Raw genomic sequence first — 21000 nt, forward strand, 5'->3', positions numbered from 1 at the left:
TGCACCCCAAAACCCTCATCCCTAGCCCCACCCCAGAGCCCACAACCCCAGTCAGAGGCTTCACACCCCTCCTCTGTACCCCAGCCCTTGCCCCAGTCCTGATCCCCCTCCTATCCTCTGAACCTCTAGGCCCCAGCCTGGAGCCCCCTCCTGCACTCCAAGCCCCTCATCCCCAGCCTCACCCCAGAGCCCTCAGCCCTCCCCCGCACTCCAATCCGAAGTCCTGCAACCTGAACTCATTTCTGGTCCCACCACAGAGCCTGCACCTCCAGCTGGAACCCTCACCCCCTCCTGCATCCCAACCCCCAATTTTGTGAGCATTCATGACCACCATACAATTTCCATATCCAGATGTGACCCTTAGGCCAAAAAGTTTGCCCACCCGAGTCAGAACCTTCTTTTTCAAACTGAATAAGTAAAATTTGTACATAGGGAGAAATCCTGGTCTTATTGAAGGCAGTGGCAAACTTCCATTGACGTCAGTGGGGTCAGAATTACACCCATAAAATTCATACTTATCCCTTAATGTCTGGTCCCACAGCCCTTAATAGCGTGAGTACCTGCCCATCCTGCCTTTACTTTGAATTGACCAGCTGACTCCTGCAAGATAGGAAGTTATGGCCTATAAGTTTCATTTGTAACATCCTTTATTAAGCAATAATATCACAATTGTACACTAACAGCCAGGAACACTGCAGCCTCACTACTGCAAGTTGTGCTTTAGCATAACTGCAGCATTCAGTGTGCTACAGTATGGGTGTGACAGTCCGAGAGTGGGTTAGTTAGAGGGAGTCAGCTGTTCTCCATCTATTTTATTCATCTGATTAAGATCATAAACTTCTCAGGGAAGGATCCCTGCCTTGTCACATGGCACTCAAAGCCCTGCGTCTTCACATAGGGCAGTGACCAGCTCAGTATTAACGCCACCATGGATGGGGTAGGTGGCACCTTGTAAACCATCCGGCACAGCGCTCCTAGCAGAGGACCAAGAGCTTTCGGATCCAGTTTTCAGACAGCGAAACAAGCGCTGGAAAATCACAGATTAGGCATTGGCCGTTCCCTGGGGCTGGATAGGGACTGCGGGCTGCCCCGAGGATTTTTGGAGGGGGGGGTGGGCAGAGGATCTTCGCCACAGAAGTGCCCGCTTGGAAGGGGGGAGAGCACCTTGTATCTTTGCAATTCTTCCCACGATAAGGCGCAAGCGGTGCGGGTGCAGGGAGGCGGAGAGGCGGCCGCTGGCTCCTCTTTGTGCAGCGAGGGCGCACAGAGGGGGTGTGTATGCCTGGAGTGGGGGTGTTGCGCGGGAGGAGGGGCAGTGGATCTGCAGCACCAGGCCAGCCTCCTGCTCCTCCAGCAGTCCGGAGTGCGGGTGGGTTGGGTCACATGGCGCCTGCGCTGCTGAGGCGCCAGTCGCTGTTTGCAGGAAAGTTTTGGGAGCAGCGGCAGGAGCCGGAGGGCTCTAGGGTGACACCTGCAAGGAGGACTTAGCTGCCTCTTCCAGTCCCCCCTCTCGGAAGCTTTCTAGCCAATGCAGGACAGTTGTGCATTGTGGATCGCGAGGGAAATGCAACTGGAAGCCCCAAAGTGTGTGTAGGAACCTGAGCATTTCACTGAGGGGGTGATAGGAGAAGGCAGGTCTGAGTCAGCGAGACTCTATCAGAAGGCAGCAGAGGAGCCTGGAGTTATGGGACCAGACCCTTCACCTGCCTGATCTTGCACAGAAGGGCACGTAGCTGTAAACCTGACTGAGCCTTGCATGTGAGGAGGTGGTAAGTACGTAAAGCGATCCTTGACATTAGTATTTTGGAAAGGAGTGCAAGTGTAACCGACCTGGCTGGCATATGCTCTGCACAAAGCTAGAAGGGGACAGTTCCTTCTGGGGCTAGGGATGCTGACTTTTTTTAAGGGAGAGTCGTTGGGTCTATAACTTTTACAAGCTATAAAACAGTCTGCTACCAAAAAAAAAAAATGCAAATTCCTACAGCAGATCACTGATCCATGGATCAGTATTAGCCAAGGGGTGGACAAAGCAAAGGGTATTGGGATGAGGATAACCAAGTTGCCTAGATAAGATGTGTTAAACGTATTACTAACTGTCTCTTTACTCGGTTAAAGTAGTTTTTGTGCGGAGAAAGATATAAATACAAAATCTCACCGAGATCTGATCATCAGACATCGTTGATACGGACAAAATAGAAGAGTAATTTCAGGCTAGAAGAAGCAGAATCCAAAGTCAATATCACATTTCCTAATTGAGAAATAGTCTTGGGACCTTTAGCCCAGTGCAGTTTATTTATTTATTTAGGAAGAATGAAATCATTGGTACTAGTTATCAGAAAGAAACTAGCCAGTAAAGTAAATAGAATCCAGGGAATTATTTAATGACAGCTGTCTTTCCTCCACTGATTTTGCCTGCCCTCAGTTTTGTTCACACATTTTTAGGAAGCATAAAGCAATTTCTTTGGGTGGAAATTAATGTTTAACTCTTATCTACATGAATGTGAACACACCCTGGCCAACCTCCCTCCCCCTAAAAATATATCTGGCAAACAAAAAGGAGAATAATGTTTTTTCTTGGATTCTGATTGTGAACTGAAATCACCTAACTCCTGAAACTATAGTATCACACTTGTTGGATGCATACACTTATTTTTCAAGCTATAATCATTCATCATTAGTTGTTAATTTTTAAAGAGAAGAAAAAACATGCCTAGTAGAAGTGACATTGTGCAAATTACATCATTTTGAAATACAAAGAGAGACTGGCAGAGCATCTTATGAGAAAATAGCTGATAAAAAATCATGTTTGCTTTATTTCACACTGGGTGACACCCAGGAGACATTCACGATAGCCAGCAGCTGAAGCAAGTTCTCCTAGGTAAGGAGTTGTGGTGCTAAGCTCTGCACTGAATGGCTGCAGGCCTATTGATAATATATTTTTGTTAAAGAAATATATTAAATTACCTGTATTTTAGGCTATTGCTGCAACTGGGGACATTCAGTCTTGTTCTGAGGGAGGGTGATAGCTTGAGTGGAGATCTGCTTTGTAATTTCCCATAGGGCAGTGGCTCTCAAGCTTTCCAGAGTACTGTACCCCTTACAAGGAGTCTGATTTGTCTTGCGCACCCCCAAATTTCAGCTCACTTAAAAACTATTTGCTTACAAAATCAGACATAAAAATACAAAAGTGTCACAGCACACTATTACTGAAAAATTGCTTCCTTTCTTATTTTTACCATATAATTATAAAATAAATCAACTGGAATATAAATAATGTACTCTCATTTCACTGTGTAATATATAGAGCAGTATAAATAAGTCATTGTATGAACTTTTATAGTGTACTGACTTGGCTAGTGCTTTTTATGTACCTTTTGTAAAACTAAGCAAATATCTTAGATGAGCCGATGCACCCCCTGGAATACCTTTGTGTACCCCAGGGGTACATATACCCCAGGTTGAGAACCACTGTCATAGGGAACAGTGTTTTGGCAACTGCAATAATGCTTGTCACACTACATTACAGTGCGTATCACTCAGGTTGGTTGATATCAGTGACCATGTGTATCATCACTTACAATTTGCTAGTTTAGAGAATGGTCCATAATCTATGATCCTGTGTAATGAAAACCAAAACTATTTTATAGCAAGGGGAAAAATGGATGGGGGTGGGTGAGTGGGGAGGCAGACAGAAAAATCTTCTAAAGAAACTGACCTAATTGGTAAAAATATAAATATGGTTCTATTTCTTTTTTTAATGTCACTCTAGTACATGTGCCAAAATGCCCACTGTGCCTACTGTATATGTTGGCAGATATCTCTGGCTAGCTAGTATCGAAATCTGTTTCAGGTTTTCCAGCACTTCTCTTCTTATAATCTTCAAACTAGTGGAGAAGGGAAGAAGTGAGTGAAACTTTACTCAGCCACTGGCCTCACTGTTCAGTGTCACTGACAGACTAATGTATATGTGTTATGTTTTAATTGCACTGAGGGCTTTGATAGCTCTTAAACTGGTGCTCGGTTAGTTCTGTGTTTTAACAAGTTTCATGACTAATAAAAACAGCTGAGGTATTTTGGCACAGTGATAACAGTAATTTGGTTCATTTCTGTCATTTGGATTGAGGTAGGTTTTGATTGTTTTTTTTTGTCACCCCCCTATGGAAAAATTTCTTCATTTCAAAATGTAATGGAGACTAGTCTGGTCATAGGATTTCACACTGTATGTTCCAGGATTTATTTTCATTTTACAGTCTATTACGAGTACCACCCCTTAATCCGGAACTCTTCCAAAAATGTACTTGCTTATTAGAAGATGATTCATGTACCCACCAAACAAGGCAGTTCTTTCCCCAGCATTTTCTTAAGGCATGCCTGTCTATTGCAGACAGGAAAATGTGTCTGCAAGTGTTCTAGTAGGATGAGGAGTCCCAAAGTAGCAGTCAGTGTTTCCATTCCCAAAGCAATTGTAATGCCATTATCACACTTGATCATGTACAAAACACTTTCTGGAGGTTCCTATCCTGCATAGCAGAGCAATATTTTGTATTGAGTAAAAGAGTATGCAGCACTTCTGACATAATTCACTAAAGTGTCATTGTAGCTGTGTTGGTTGTAGGGTATGAGAGAGACAATGGTAGGTGAGGTAATGTCTTTTATTGGACACTCTGGTTACCTTCTCCAGACCTGAGGAAGAGCTTGAAAGCTTTTCCCTTCCACCAGCAGAAGTTGGTCGAGTAAAAGATATTACATCACCTGCATTATTTCTCTCGGAATTCAGTAAAAACAGAACAATAGTTTCTACAATATAAACAGTTGTACATTACAGAACGGTATTCTCACCAATGAATTAAAAATATGTTACAATAATCAGTCAAAACGTGCTTCATTTCTTTTCCATTTTATCTTGTTTTCTGACATCTTTGAGCAAGACTTACAAAATAATCATTATTTGAATCTAGTTCAAGGGTAATATGGCACAGACATGTCCTGCTTACTATTTATTTTCTTTAAAACTAGAAATGAAGGGGTAAATACTAGGCTCCCTTGGAATAAATTTGGCCTGGTGCCTAATTTTGGTTTCAGAATTAGGAAACATCCACTAGCTTTAAAAAATAAACTCATGTTTCCCTCAGACAACTTTTTAAGATGATTTCCCTACATGGAAAGAAATGACATGCAGTGGTTTGCATCCCATGATAAATTGTACAATTTTTTTTCAACTTACTGTACATCAGAATAAGCTTGGTTAGATGTATATCTACCTGAATTTCTTAGGTTTTAACAGTGAAACAATAGTAATTTATTATCTGGATACATTACACAGACTGAAACAAATGTCCCACTCTGTAATCAGTTTAGGCTAGTAATCTGACACACAAGCTTTTAATTTTTTTCCTCTAGTGCCTTATTTATGTTTTGATAAGAACTGAGATAACAGAATAGTAGCTGATGAAACGACCTTTAAGTCCAATAAACTCACAGTGGGATCAGGCAGCACTAAAGACAGGGAAAAGTTACAGGAAGCTTTCCATTAATTGCTGTAAAGCCCATTTTAAAAATGTTCATAGTAGGCACAAATGTGATTCATTCTTTTGAAACGTGTTTTCTGGGCACATGTACAGTTCCAACACACTCATCTTCTTATTCTCCTCATTGGAAGGCTACCCTCTGCTGGCTGAAATCACATTTACACAGAGAAGGGGAAACGTTCAGCTTTGGACAAATGATGGTCTACAGCAGTGGTTTTCAACCTGTGGTCCGCAGACCCCAGGGTTCCACAGACTCTGTCTAAGATTTCCACAGGGTTCCGTAACTCCATTTGAAATTTTTTAAGGGTCTGCAAATGAAAAAAGGTTTAAAATCACTGGTTTACAGCATGAAACAGTTTCATTCTCCCCCTTCTGCCCACTCCTAAATAAATCAGCTAAGGGTGAGTGGCAATTGTGTCACCAGGAGTGGCTTTATGTGACAAATTAATTAAAAAGGAATCTGATGTGTATGTGTGAAACTTCATATGTCTTAAGGGGAGGTCTTCATGTTGCTCTAGAACTCTGGGAAAGACAGAGGTCCAAAAAGAAGCCAGTTAATGTGCAATTCTAGTAATGAGATACATTACTTTGTGCACTACCTAGCCAGAATGACATCTATACTAAATTTCTAATGGTTTCCATATATGGTCCTCCCTATCACAAATAAGGTTAGCTCTCAGCTGACTAATGCAAGAACATATGGTCTACAGAGCTGGAATGGTAAGATTTGTTTTTGTTAGTTTGTTATCTGTACTTTTCCTCTCTCTATTTATACAACCAATGCTCACTATGCCATCTTTCTGCCAATTTACAGCTGCCTAATTCATTAGATTTAGCAAGACCCCGCTGGTTTCCAATATTAATCCAACACTTTGCTGTCTAAATCATGTTTGTGTGTAAGTTCAGGATGCAAGGAAGGAAAGGGAGCATGAGAAGTTAACATTTCTAGCTGAATAAATGAGCAGCCGTTTCCCAGTCTTATGAGGTCTCTGATTTTGTAATCATTATTGATATTCGGGGCTGGCTAAGATTTTCCAGATGTTCCAGAAGTGGCTAATGATGGTGGGTGCCTAACATCATGCAGCCTTCAGAGGGTGGAGGCTCAACACTTTCTGAAAATCAGGCACCTTTAAGGTGTCTATTGTTTGGCATTCAAAAATCGAGGCACCCCAAATCACTAGTTATTTCTGAAAATCGTATAACCACTTCTGGGGCTAGGAACTGGGGCATTATGCTCAGCCCCCATTCACTAAGTCTATAATCTACATGTTTTATCTGTTTTTTAGTGGTGTGACAGAACTCTCATTTGCTGTGAAACGCAGCTTATGTCCTGAATGTAAGAAGGCCATGCTAGGTCAGACCAATGCCAGACAGTGGCCAGTGCCAGATACTTCAGGGAGAATGAACAGAACAGGCCAATTATTAAGTGGTCCATTCGCTGTTGTCCAATCCCAGCTTCTGCCACTCAGAAGTTTAGTTGTGTCCGTGACCATTTTGCCTAATAGCCATTGATGGACCTTTCCTCAGTGAACTTATCTAAGTCTTTTTTGAACACAGTTATACTTTTGGCTTTCACAACAGCCTCTGGAAATGAATCCCACAGGTTTACTGTGCATTGTGTGAAGAAGTACTTCATTATTTTTGTTTTCAACTTGCTGCCTCTTAGTTTCATTGGTTGGCCCCTGTTTCTTGTGTTATGTGAAGGGGTAAATTACACTTCCCTAATTCACTTTTTCCACACCATTCATGATTTTATAGACCTCAATCATATCCCCTCTGAGTTGTCTCTTTTCTAAACTGAACAGTCCCAGTCTTTTTAATCTCTCCTCATATGGAAGTTGTTCCATCCCCCTAATCATTTTTGTTGCCCTTTTCTCAACCTTTTACAGTTCTAATAGATATATATATATACTTGAGATGGTGTGCGCATACCATGGATTCATATAGTGGCATTATGATATTTACTGTCTTATTATCTGTCCCAGGCCTAATGGCTCCTAACTTTCTGTTAGCTTTTTTGACTGCCATTGCACATTGAGCAAATGTTTTTGAGGATCTATCCACAATGACTCCTAGAGCTCTTTCTTGAGTGGTAACAGCTAATTTAGACCCTGTCATTTTGTAATATAGTTGGGATTTTATGTTTTCCAATGGGCATTACTTTGCACTTACCAACACTGAATTCCATCTGCCATTTTATTGCCTAGTAGTGAGGTCCTTTTGTAACTCTTTACACTCAGCTTTGGATGTAACTGTCTTGAATAATTTTGTATTGTCTGCAAATTTTGCCATCTCTCTGTTTACCCCCTTTTCCAGATCATTTATGAGTATGTTGAACAGCACTTGTCCCCATACAGATCTTTGGGGGAACCCGTTATTTACCTCTCTCCATTGTGAAAACTGACCATTTATTCTTACTCTTTGTTTCTCTCTTTTAATCAGTTTTTAATCCATGAGAGGACCGTCCCTCTTATCCCATGACTTAAGAGCCTTTGGCGAGGGACTTTCTGAAAGTCCAAGTGCATAATATTAACTGTATCACCCTTATCCACATGCTTGTTGACTGCTTCAAAGAATTCTAATAGATTGGTGAGGCATGATTTCCCTTTACAAAAGCAATATTGACTCTTCCCTAATATATCATATTCACTCTGAAAGATGAGCTTTGCATATCTTTGTCTTAGTATAGATTACTGCAAATGATGCTGACTGTAAAATTATCCAGAAGTAATATTTGAATCAGACACGTTTTTCCTCTGCCAGCCCATGGTTCCCTAAGGGTTCCCCAGCACAGCTTAGGAACAGAGAACTGTTTTGTAAAGAGTTGGGGAGACTGATCTTCTTTTTTGTTCTTAGACACCTTCTGCAACTGTTTGTTGTAGTTTATTCACTTGAGGCATTTCAGGAATGATCATGCAGCCATTATCAGTGTAACCAGCAGGGTTTCAATATACATAAGCTCAACATAATTGTGATGTTTTGTTTGTATAATACTCGTTCAAGAGAAGTTCTGCCTGCCTTCTCAGACCGAGCACTATGGCTCCTACAGCAATTCAGCTGTATGACTAATTTTCAAATAAACTTCAGTTACACATTTTCTTTGTTCTCTGCTGCTTGAGACACTCTGCCTGTGGTTCATAAACAATTTACAGTCTCTCTGCGCTGTAAGAGGGTTGGTTTGCATTTCTAATTAATTTGATTTACTGTGGAATAAGTCAATATGTTAGCTGAAAGTTCCTTCAGTACCTATCATCTTTTCTTCATTAGCTACCCTCACATAATAGCTGGATCTTCCCCATGCAAGCCTATGGGGGAAAGTATGTTAAATAGACTAGAAACCCTCCTCTGTCTTAAACTGCAGAGGAAGCAAGCCTCTAATATACCAGTGCTACAGAAACATGCCACCCGTGCAGTTACTTTATCCGCTTGATTAATTGTTAACCAAGATTATAAGCCCCTTGGAGCAGGAGCCCTCTTATTTACTGCTTGTTTGTACAGTGCTGGCGCTGTGGGATCCTGGTCTCAGTGAGGGCCTCTAGGGGTTGCTGGAATGTACGTAATGGATTCTAAGTCAATTCATTGTAGCCTCTGAATGCAGGTATATGCTAATAGCCTGGCATTTTTTTCTGCTCCCCTAAAGATGCTGAGTACCTGCAGTTCCCACTGATGTCAACGGGAGATGCTGGTGCTCAGCACCTCTGGAGAACCAGGAAGCCACCTATTTACAATGGTGTAGCCAAATTTAGATTTAGTTTCCTAATCTTGGTACACAAATTCGAAAGTGTCAGCCTGAGGGGTTTGTTACAATGTATACGTTAACCCCAGCAGACAGCCTCATACCAAGTAAAAGAGGAATTTGAAACAATTGGGACCATTAAAATTCCTGGCAGGGAGCAGCGAACTCTTCATAGGGAGCTTATGAAATGGAGTCTGCAGGCTGTGTGATCTAGGCTGCGTGACATAAAATTGTGCTATACCCACAATGCTACCAGTTTGCTAAGAACAAAAAACAATCAGTTGATATCTCAGGGCTGGCAGTAGACCACATAAATAATCCCAAGGTTAAGTACAAGCTTTAAGTGATCTATGATGTATTATTCGGAACTTTTCCTTCCCCCAGTTACAAATCGCCTGATCCTGTGCACTGGCTTCAATAGGATCAGGATTTAGCCTTAAATAGGGATAAAATTTCAGAACAATGCCAGGCTAGCAAACTATTAATGGTGAATGAATGTTCGCTTTATTAACCAAAGGATCCTTTTCTTTCCCCAGATTGGTGTTCAGCATGGCAGGTGTGCCAACTTTGATCCTCTTCCTGTGCACTGTTAAGGATGTTCTACCCTCCAATTCCCGCTGGAAACCAACCTGGCCATCTTACAAAGTTCCAGTAATCCTGCCACAGTCTACCCTTAATCTAGACAAACCACAATTTGATGCAGAAACCAAGCTGGAGGTAGTATCCTCTTGCGGCCTAGAGTGCCACAAGCGTTCCCCTCTGCCGACGTATGAAGAAGTGAAGGACTACCTGTCCTATGAGACCTTGTATGCCAATGGTAGTCTTGTTGAAACTGAAGTAGGCATTTACGTTATCAGCCGTGGCAGTGATGGGTCACAAAGCAGATCTCGAACAAAAAGGCAGATCTATGGCTACGACAGCAGGTTTAGCATTTTTGGCAAGGACTTCTTGTTGAATTACCCTTTCTCCACTTCGGTGAAGTTGTCCACAGGTTGCACGGGGACGCTGGTGGCAGAAAAGCACGTCCTTACTGCAGCTCACTGCATCCACGATGGCAAAAGTTACGTCAAAGGAGCCCAGAAACTGAGGGTGGGCTTCCTGAAGCCTAAAGTGAAACATGGTAACAAAGGAGCTAATATCACGAGCTCAACAATGCCTGAAAAAATGAAATTCCAGTGGATCCGAGTGAAACGGACCCATGTCCCTAAAGGATGGATCAAAGGAAATGCCAACGATATCGGCATGGATTATGACTACGCCCTGTTGGAGCTCAAGAAGCCACACAAAAGAAAATTTATGAAGATAGGTGTGAGCCCACCAGCTAGACAGTTGCCTGGTGGGAGGATTCACTTCTCTGGCTATGACAATGATCGCCCAGGAAATCTGGTTTACCGTTTCTGTGATGTCAAAGATGAAACATTTGACCTCTTGTATCAGCAGTGCGATGCCCAGCCAGGAGCAAGCGGGTCTGGGGTGTATGTGAGGATGTGGAAGAGACAGCATCAGAAATGGGAGCGTAAAATTATTGGAATATTTTCAGGGCATCAGTGGGTGGACATGAATGGCACCCCACAGGATTTCAATGTGGCTGTTCGCATCACACCCCTCAAATATGCACAGATCTGTTACTGGATCAAAGGCAACTATCTTGACTGTAGGGATGGATAAAGACAATGAACCTTTCAGAAAGCACTTAATAGCCTTAATTACTTATCCAACGAAAAGCCAAACTTCTATTGTTATGAATATGTGTGATTCTATTTTGAAACACCTGGACATAATTTATAAAATTACAAGCAGGCCACCTTGTTCTTTGGAAGGTGATTGTGTGACATAATTGCAGTTAGAAAATGTTAATTTGAGGAGGTAGAAAAACTGTTGGGAGGGGAGAGCGAAGCTGGTAAACAATGCAAAATCTGAAGGTCTCCAAAGAGCTGTATGAAAGGAATGCTGTTGGGTAACTCACACCTGCTTTGTTTGTACCTCCAACACAGGATTAATAGAAATGTTTTAATCTGAAATTTTAAACAAAAATATTTCTATTATATTGGAGGTAAAAAAGGGTGATTAACAATAAACCCCCACCTGCAGTGTTTGCCACCCAAACGTTGCTGTATTGTGCTAGTGCATGAGAACCAGAGTGCAAGAGAGACTAGGCTTACATTGTTGAAGGTGAATGTCATGCAAATAACATATAGGGTAAATAAATAGATGTGATTTTCCAATTTTAACATTTGAGTGATTTGAGGCTTTATGAGTAACATAGGTAAGAAAATACTTTTTAAACATATAGGCCATAATCATGCAAAGCCAGGCATGCATAGAATTTGAGTCACACAAGTGGTGCCATTGAGTTCTGCTCACTTAAGTAGAGTTATACATGGGATTAAATTTTTAGCATCTGGGCCACAGTTGTTAACATGACAGTGTCCCTATACTTGTATTGTATAGAAGGTGTATAGGGGAAGAGAGTTGTTTCCTTTTGTGACTTATCTAGATCCTTAATCATGGAAAATTTCTAGCCCTCAGCGTCCCCTCCAGCAATGCAAGCCCTTTGGGAGGGGAGAAGAACCATCCTTAGACTTTTTGGTTTCCTAAGCTGTAAGGCCTTAAAGTAAATAGGAGAGAGGATGATGTAGTTGTTACTGCATTTTTCCTTCCATTCCTTGAAAATCAATGCCCTTCTTCCCACAGATGGATGAGAAAGAAAGAAAAGATTTGTTAACTAGATTTCTATGTGTATCTTCTGCCACCCCATTTTGACAGTGTACCTTAACCCAGATCTTGACTTATTATTTTTTCTTACAGCATTTGGGGCAGTTTTCTTTCAAAATTGCAAGTTATGAGCAGTTCTTGACACACACAGCTCACCAGTTCTGCAGCTGGTTTGAGCTAATTGAAAGAGCCAAATTGTAGGACGTAATCTGAAATATAAAATGATGCACTGATGTCTCTTGTAGACATTGATGCCTGTAGTTTTACTGTAGTAAAATCATAATTCCAACAAAAACAACCTTTTTATGGGTTGAGAAGTCCCAGCCAAATATTGTTGTGTAGCAAACAATGTCAGTAAAACAAAGAACTTTCTATACATAATATTTCTCAGGTGGATTACACCACTGTATTTCAGTAACATTGCTAGGCTGGTGTCACGGCAGCCTTTCACCACTCTTTAAATAGGAAGGCAGACACTGGTTCAAACTCCAGTCCCCATTCCATCCATGCATCTCCCACTAACTTCTGAAGCTTTTTGAGTTATGCACAGATGTTACCAGGGCAAAGAGCAGCACTGTCCAGCAAAATGGCTGAGCTGAACAGATTGAGTCTAGGTAGGCTTGTTCCTGAGCTTTTTATGAAAATTGTAATTCAGTTAAGCCTTATTTTTCTTTCACTTTACTAATTTTTGTGGTGTGGGAAACACACTCCTGATGGTGCTTTATCTTTCTAGAGGCTTCGGCTCTAGTTCTGAAAGCCATTTTTGCTAGAGCAGCCTAAAGATATTTTTGATAGCAGGTGCAGTGTTCAAAACTGTGGTACCCTTCCTTGCTGGGTGTTTGCACTCAGATAAATACAGTTACTAATGCTTTAAAAATATGACTAATCACCATATGTATTTAACAGACTTCTTCTGCCTTTTTTATTCTTGATTTACTTTATTTTGTGGCTGTTAGCCAAGCACTTCTGTTTGAATGTATCACAGTGAATAAAGAAAAGTAATGGAATTTCAGTGCAGACACTCTTGTACTTGTACCATACCTAGGTTTGTAACTTCAGTCTGTTTTAGCTGTTACTTACTTGTAAAGACATTCAAATACAAGCACAGTTGTATCCACATCCTTGATGCTGGTTCTTCATTTATTTCCTTTCAGCTTTCTTTCCTCCACAGTCATTGCAGATAATCAAATGTATTTCAGTAGAGATGATTATTTAACCCTACTGAAAGGCTTCTGGAAATCCTTGCCTGCATGGGATCATTGCATTTCCAAAATAAGAGTCATAGGATCATTTTAGAGATGAAAACGACCTATTACAACACATAGTCAAACTCATTCTTAGTGTAACTTCACTGAAGTAAAGGGAGGAATTTGGCCCAACGATTCCGTCTCCTGTAAGTACAGGATATAGTCTCGTCACAAAAAATATAATGGACCTGATTTTCGTCCTCTCATATTGGTGTAAATTGGAAATAACCCCTTTGACAACAATAGTTACAGTGAGAACAGAACGGGGCATTGAGTGAAAATACGTTGCATGCATTGAAATTTGTTTAGATGTGCAAGATGGTGTGTGCAATTTTGAGAATTTAGTCCTTGATTCATTGAAACACATAAGCACATTCTTACTTCCCATTAAAGCACATTCTTAAGTGCTTTGCTGGACTGAGGCCTTAGCTCCCAGGTACTAAAGCATCTTAAAATAAATATAGAGATGCTGTTAAGGCTAGTGGAGTGAACATTTTCAATAGGCAAACCAACTGGTATGTATAATTTTTTATTAGTCGAATTACCAGCATGCTTATGCAGCGAGTTTATAAAGAGGTCGTGAGGGATCACTTTCCTCTGACCGTAACCCCATGCATGCACTAGGTTTTTAATGAGAAACTCAAGGGAATTTGTAGACAGTTTGGGTGGAATTTTCATATGTGCTCAGCGTTGGCTTAACTGCTCCCAGTCACTTCGGTGAAAGTTTTGCCACTGTTTTCAGTGGGAGCAGACTGAGGCCAATGGTTTTTTTTAGGCCAGTGGTTTTGAAAATCCCGCTCTCTGAATGTATTTGTGTTGATGTTATAATTGGGTCATATTTTAACGAGAGAAAAACAGCTCATCAAGGGGGCAAAAATAACTTTTTTTTTAAAGGCACAATACGGTAAACTACATCTAACAATATACCACATTGCTTTTATATCTCAGTATAGTACAGAGAAACTGAAAAGAAGCAAGAACACAGAACATTCTCAGCTCTCCCAGAAGGCCTGGATATTCTGGTTAGTTTAAATTCTGGTACATGGAAAGGATTATATGGGATGAAGTGAACCTCTCCTGTTACAGCAGCCTTACAAGGCTGACATAGGGTAAATCCTGGTTAGTCTGAAATAACTCTCCCCTCTGGATGGAGGGATTGTGGTGGGGAGGATGGAAACTGAAAAGAAACAAGAACACAGAACATTCTCAGCTCTCCCAGAAGGCCGTGCTGAGCTTGTTTCACTGAGAACTGTAGAATGTCAACATGGTCCATTGTCAGAGCAAAGGTATTCTCCTTGAATCTCTAATTGCTTTGCAATGAAATTCCCAGGCCTGGTTGCGTATAGTGCAGTGATGATCTTAAAGTTCCATGCTGAACTCGGAGCAAGTATAATACATGCTTGAAATTCTTTTCCATGTTGCCACTTAATCTGCCATTTGTTAGCCCTTCCTGGTAGAGTGCCAACTCAATCTGCACACTGTCTTTTTCAAGAGAAGCTTTCAAAGAATGGAAAGAGCATGCCGGGTGGGTAGAAACATTTCTGTTTTCTTGGCATGAAAGGAAATGGTGGACAGCCCAAAGCAGCAGAGAGAGGAGTGGAGTTAAATAGGGCACCGCTACAGCATACAATAAGAACAGGACTTATATCAGTGTATTGGTCACATTTTATAAATGATGATTTACATTTCCATAGCATTTTTATCTGAGAATCTAAAGACACATTGTAAACATAAATTAATTAAGCAAAATGCCTGTGTGAGATAGGTAAGTAGTAGTAGTATCTGACTTTTTAAAGACATGAAAACTGAGACATAGAGAGTTTAGGCCAAAATTTCTAAACATAGATGCCTAAAGTTAGGCATCTACAGATAAATAAGTGGCCTGATTTACAGGTGTCCTAAACTCCTATTTAGGAACTCAAATATAGAGCTTGGTTGTCCATAGTTAGGCAACCATCTTTGAAAATTCTGGCCTAAGTGACTCCTCCATGGTCACACAGGCATCTGAAAGGTGTATTATCATGGATACTACTTGAATGTGGATTTGTGTAGGTGAGTAGAAAAAGTGGAGAACAAAACTGGAAGGGAAAACATCTGAGTGCCCTGAGCTCTTGCCAATGGTAATGAGAAATTGGGTGAAAATTAGCAATAACACTTTGCATTTCTATGAAGCCTGATTCTGAAATGTTAGTGTCTTTCTGTTAACTCAGGGAGACTATGAATCAGGCTCATAGTGCTTTTTGGCTAAGGATTTGAAAGTACTTCACAAACAACTGCTGAGTGAGTTTATATAAAGTTATAGTGAAGGAGAGATGCTAATATTCTAATGCAAAGATTTTATTGGATGGCTCATGTTTTTGTTAAAAGAAAATAAAAATTAATAGCATGAATGTAGATCAGTGTGTATGCACAGCTGTAGTGATAGAACTAGACACCTTTATTACTCAGTCAAACATAGGATTATGTTATACAAGAAATTCAGTTCACTCCACATAATGAAATTATCTGTTATATGTAAATGAAATTCATCAACATTCACTAACTTCAGATTCAGAAATCACTGGTTACTGTACTTTGAAGATTTTCTTTTCCTGATAAGTGACCATGGAGGATCGTGTGTAATACATGACAGTAGAGTGTGGTATGAATGTTTTATCAGCATTTCTTTGGGATGACAGACATTCTCACCTGTAGTGAAGCCGTAAGAGAGTGTTGTGTGTCATCCTAAAGTTCTAACAAAATGTTTTTGTCACACCATCATGTACTTGGCATATGCCATATGTGATACAGAAGAAAACTATTTTAGGAATGATGTAGACATTAAATCTTTTTTACTGGAAACATTTCTTGTATCATTCTGCCTGTAAATCCAGAGGCATTTAGCTAACATGTGGGGCTTATTAGGGAGAAAATATTGATTAGTTTTAATTTAAAACATCTCCAATAATTACTTGATGGCTTTTCTAGTCTTAAATCCAGATTCTGAGCTGGAACCAAGACATATTTGCCACAGCCCGGAAGGAGTTGGGTGACACAAAGGTCGGTTTAAGCTGAGTTGTACCATTACTTTTGTGCTGGGCCTTATATACTGGTACTATTTTGTCCTCAGTGTAAGGAGGATGGACTCCGTGCTCAGATGTTGGAACTGTATCTTATAATCAATATTCTAAACAAAATTCTATATTAAGTAAAAACTCATTTGGTAGCTGCTTTGTTGTGATCTTATTTCTATTAAATAGAGGAATTTAATTACATGGGGGGGGGTCCGTAGGGAAGGTAGATAGTGGGTGGGAGAATGCTGCCATAATGGGGATATGAAATGACACTTGGCTCAAGGGTTAAATAAACCATTTCCAGTGCTACTCATATCTTAGTGATTCAGGAGCCAAATTATCAATCAACATTCCAGGCCAATGAGGGCTGCAAGAAGCTGCAGCCAGCACAGCCTCCATTGGCCTGGAACAGTGAACCGCAGCCAGTGGTAGCTGCGATCGGCCAAACCTGCAGATGCAGCAGGTAAACAAACTGTCCCAGCCCGCCAGGGGGCTTACCCTGGTGGACTGCAGACTGAAGGTTGCCGATCCCTGTTGTAGGAGCGCAGTGATCTGTATGCTCTGTATAACCTGTATGTTCAAAAGGTCTGTTACACCTCCCCCACCCCCCTTTTTGTCTCTTCTCCCTCTTTGAATACCTGTGAAGTGTCTTTCCCCCTTCCCCTATCTCCTGGAATGCTTGTGAAATGAATGGGCTGCTTGAACAGCTAGAAGATCAGAAGAACTCCCAAGTAGACAAGGGGACTCTAATTAGACAGCACTCACACACCCAATGCACAGATACTGCCCAAGATGGAGTGTGACCAACTAGATGCGGCCAAGTCATCTCTAGTCCCAGGCCATGACACTCTGATTAGGCAGCGATAACACACCCAATGCATGGACACTGCCTGAGGTGGAGTGTGACCAACCAGAGGCGGACAAGTCATCTCTAGTCGCAGGCCATGAGGAGCAGTTCCTTAAAAGGGGAAGAGGCCATGTGCTCAGGAGTGTACTCACAAGCTTGTGGTTCACCGCACTGCATTCCATCATGCCTCAGGAAGACTTACTTTCATCTCACCATCCATTGCTGCACTGTGGGACACTTACCTTGAAGGATCCTGACATCTCCAGTGCTGTGCCTGTCCTGGGAGCGTGAGTATGCGAATGTAAGTGTGACCCCTCCCCCTTCTTTTGAGCTTAGCTATCAGGATAATAAACGTGCTGCTTTCTGCCAAACTCTAGTGGGTCATTAGTCCTCCCTAAGCTTACCAGCTGGCCCAATTTTGGGTAACAGTAATGTGAATGCATTGTTCCATTTCCTATATTACTATATATAAATATTTAAACAGTATCCCGGGAAATATTTAGTTTATATATATTATTCTCACAGCAAAATGACTGACCAAGTATTATTATTTTATCAGTTGCAAATGGTTATTAACAGAGTGAAAGCATCCTGATTGGTTAATAACTTAAAAGTTAAGTCACACTCTGTTTTAATATCATGTGCCACAAAGAGCCACAGGAGACACATTAAAGAGCCATTTGCGGCTTGCGAGCCTCAGTCTGAGTATCACTGCATTAGGCAGTTTTCAATGGAATCCAAAGACACCATATCTAAGGCTGTCTACGCTGCAACCTTGGGCTGTGATTCCTCTGCTTGTGTACACATGCATGACTAGTTCTCATCAAGCTACTGTGAGTATAAATTGCAGTGTAGCTGCACTAGCACTGGTAGCAGTAGCAAGGGCACGTTTGAGCTGTGCCACCAGTTTCAGGTGAGTTTATACCCATCACAGGGGAGCTATGCCTCTTCTGCTTGTGTTACTGGCTACACTGCTATTTATACTTGTATTAGCTGGATGAGAGCTAGTGTGATGTGTACACAAGCAGGGGAAGCAGTGTAGACATAGCCTAAGTCACTTGGATGTATTTTCCACCTAGTCCCTATGCAAAACTGAAGCGAATATACTTGTTCAGTTTCCCCTGTTTAGTTTCCAGCTCTGACCTGGAGGCTGTGGGTGAGAGAATGATTCCATTTCCATCCTTCCAAGTGAGAATGGTGATTTGCTGGGAATGGGACAAGGAGGCATTAGCCTTATTTCACTGAGGGATGGACAGCTTCCTTTTGTTACTGCCCAGGTTTTGTTTTTGACTTGGCAGCGTTCAGGTGAAAGGCGCACTGTCACTTTTAATGCTCTCCTAAGACACAGACATCAAGTCTCAACCATGGGGTCTGTGCTGGAATGTAAAGTGATAGTTAGCCTGCGTGGGGAACATAATGCTACCAAACTCTTTCGGAGGGTCATGGCCTTTCCGTGAAAGCCAGTTGATAACTTCTGTCGTAAAGTGTTACCAGAACCTGGCTGGCAAATAAACTTTCTTGTGCTAGCCTTGTAAAAACGTGGGCACTCTGGCCTGCATCATGTCACAAAAGTTTCAGTCAGCAATGAAGTTTGGGGGCGGAAGGAAAATGTCACAGTGGACCTAATCCCGCTCCCACTGAAGTCAGTGGGGAGTCTTGTCATTGACTTCAGTTGGAGCAGAAGGAAGGTCTGTGTGCTCCAGAGTGCTCCAGTGAAATAGCATGAGACTTAACAAATGCCACTGGTCATGTGAGAGAGCGCTTCTGTCATGCCAGCTCTTCTGAAAGGGCATTGTTAGGAACAGAAACAGAGGAGAAGATGTTTTCTAGCACTTGGGTCGGGAAGTGGGAATCAAATGCTCAGTAAAGCAGGAATACAGTAGAACTTCAGAGTTATGAACACCAGGAATGAAGATAGTTTGTGATTCTGAAATGTTCGTAATTCTGAACAAAACTTTATGGCTGTTCTTTCAAAAGTTTACAACTGAACATTGACTTAATACAGCTTTGAAACTTTACTATGCAGAAGAAAAATGCTGCTTTTAACCATCTTAATGTAAATGAAACAAGCACAGAAACAGTTTCCTTCTCTTGTCAAAGCTTTTTTTAAAACTTTCCCTTTATACTTTTTAGTAGTTTATGTTTAATACAGTACTGTACTGTATTTGCTTCTCCCCCTATCCCACGCCTGGTCTCTGCTGCTGCCTGATATTGCATACTTCTGGTTCTAAACAAGGTGTGTGGTTGACCAGTGAGTTTGTAACTTTGGGATTTGTAATTCTGAGATTCTACTGTATATCAGAATCTGTCAGGATATGGCACACATTTTGTCAGTTGACTCACTGTATGTATTATTTTGTAACTTATTTTCCTTAAAATAAGGGTTTAAAACTTAAAGCCCTGTAGGGCAATATTTAGGGCTTGGCTTCACAAGGGGCATTCATGAGAGTTACTCCTAATTGAATAAAATTATGAATATAAAGTGGATTAGTTAACCTCATCAAACCTCTGTTTGGGTAGGCTTATCCAGAATAGAAGTGGCCAAATTCAATTTAGTTAACTTAATTAAGCTAAATTGAATTAAGATCACTTTAATTCTGAATAAGAGCATCCATACATGGGCTTAACGCAGTTTAAGTACTCCACTTTAAAAAATAATTAGGTTTAACTTTCCTTAATGGCCACATGGAGACAAGTCCAAAAGTGATAGTAGAGACAACATGGAAGGAGCAATAGAGGAGGGAGATTTGAGGATCAATGTTTCAGGAGGTAGAATTACTGAACCATTATGGGATGCTATGAGACTCTTGGAATCAGGGAAGCAATAATTGTCACACATTGTATCTTTGTGTGTGAGAGAGAACATGATGTGGCAATTCTTGTCAATGAATCATTAAATACTGCTCACCTCCATTGCCCTGTGTGTAATGGAGCGCTCTCCTTGGTGGGAACAAGCACAAGGACAATTGATCTGAAATTCTGCACTAGAAACAAGATGTCATCAGTTTAAAGAACCCGTGAAACAGCATGTTTGCAAATGCACTAACATCTTTTCCAGAGGCACCCAGAAGCATGAGTATGTCGTTTATCTTTCCATGGCTGCACTGCTTTAGGATCCCAATCAGGCTAACTTATGGTCCCAGTGTACTCAGAAATGTACTAACAAGTATAAAGCCAGTAGCTGCCTCCTTAAGTTCAGAATCTAGGTTAACGCGTGTGTGATACAAACGCACTATTTCATAACCTTCCTTTTTGAATTGTTATTTGCTAGGATCTTGGAGATAAGATCTCAAAATCACCCTGAGCTTCAAGGTTAACAAAAAGTTCTATAGATCTGTATTTCTTCTCAAATGATCATTCAAAACTTAAGGATCATCTTGACTTTTTTCAGACATAGTTAATTATTAAACAGGTAATAAACTACAGAAATTAAGAACTGCTGCAATCACTTATGTTCTATAGCTGCCTCATTTATACTGTTGCTAATCTTCTGAGCAGATATCTTTAGCTTCATCAAAATCATAAAACAGATCATTCTTTTGATGAGAATGAGTAAGACATATTTTTGATGGGACTCTGAAGCCCGGTGCTATAAAATCTGCTTTTGCACAAGTGATAATTTCTTTCACTGAGTCTGAAAGGATTGTGGGACATCTGGAAATATATGAATCTTTTTATTCTAAATATAATGTTGCCTTCGTTTTCTCCAGATTTTGGCTCTCATGATCTTGGAAAGGTTACAATAATAGTTCGTGACGTTGGTTTGGCAGCAAGCCCCTATATAGAACACAAAATATTTTGGATATTTGATAGGGAGGAGAGTTACAATCACTAATCAAATTCAGAAATGTCAGCTTTGAATAATACAATTCCT

The 21000-nt window shown here is 40.9% G+C and overlaps 1 protein-coding gene across 2 annotated transcripts; it reads left to right on the top strand.

Moving 5' to 3' along the window:
* Positions 1 to 1369: 1369 nt before the first annotated feature.
* On the top strand, positions 1370 to 13098 carry PRSS23 (serine protease 23). 2 transcript variants are annotated; one of them, XM_030558948.1, is made up of 2 exons: positions 1370 to 1773; positions 9801 to 13098. In XM_030558948.1, the coding sequence occupies exon 2, from the start codon at positions 9814 to 9816 to the stop codon at positions 10930 to 10932; it is 1119 nt and encodes a 372-aa protein (XP_030414808.1). In that variant the 5' UTR covers positions 1370 to 1773; positions 9801 to 9813; the 3' UTR covers positions 10933 to 13098. The 2 variants fall into 2 exon arrangements, with proteins under 2 accessions (XP_030414808.1, XP_030414800.1); XM_030558940.1 differs by having other exon boundaries at positions 1370 to 1769.
* Positions 13099 to 21000: the final 7902 nt, after the last annotated feature.

Source organism: Gopherus evgoodei, chromosome 1 (assembly GCF_007399415.2).
Source record: "Gopherus evgoodei ecotype Sinaloan lineage chromosome 1, rGopEvg1_v1.p, whole genome shotgun sequence".
In the NCBI taxonomy this organism is placed as follows: Eukaryota; Metazoa; Chordata; order Testudines; family Testudinidae; genus Gopherus; species Gopherus evgoodei.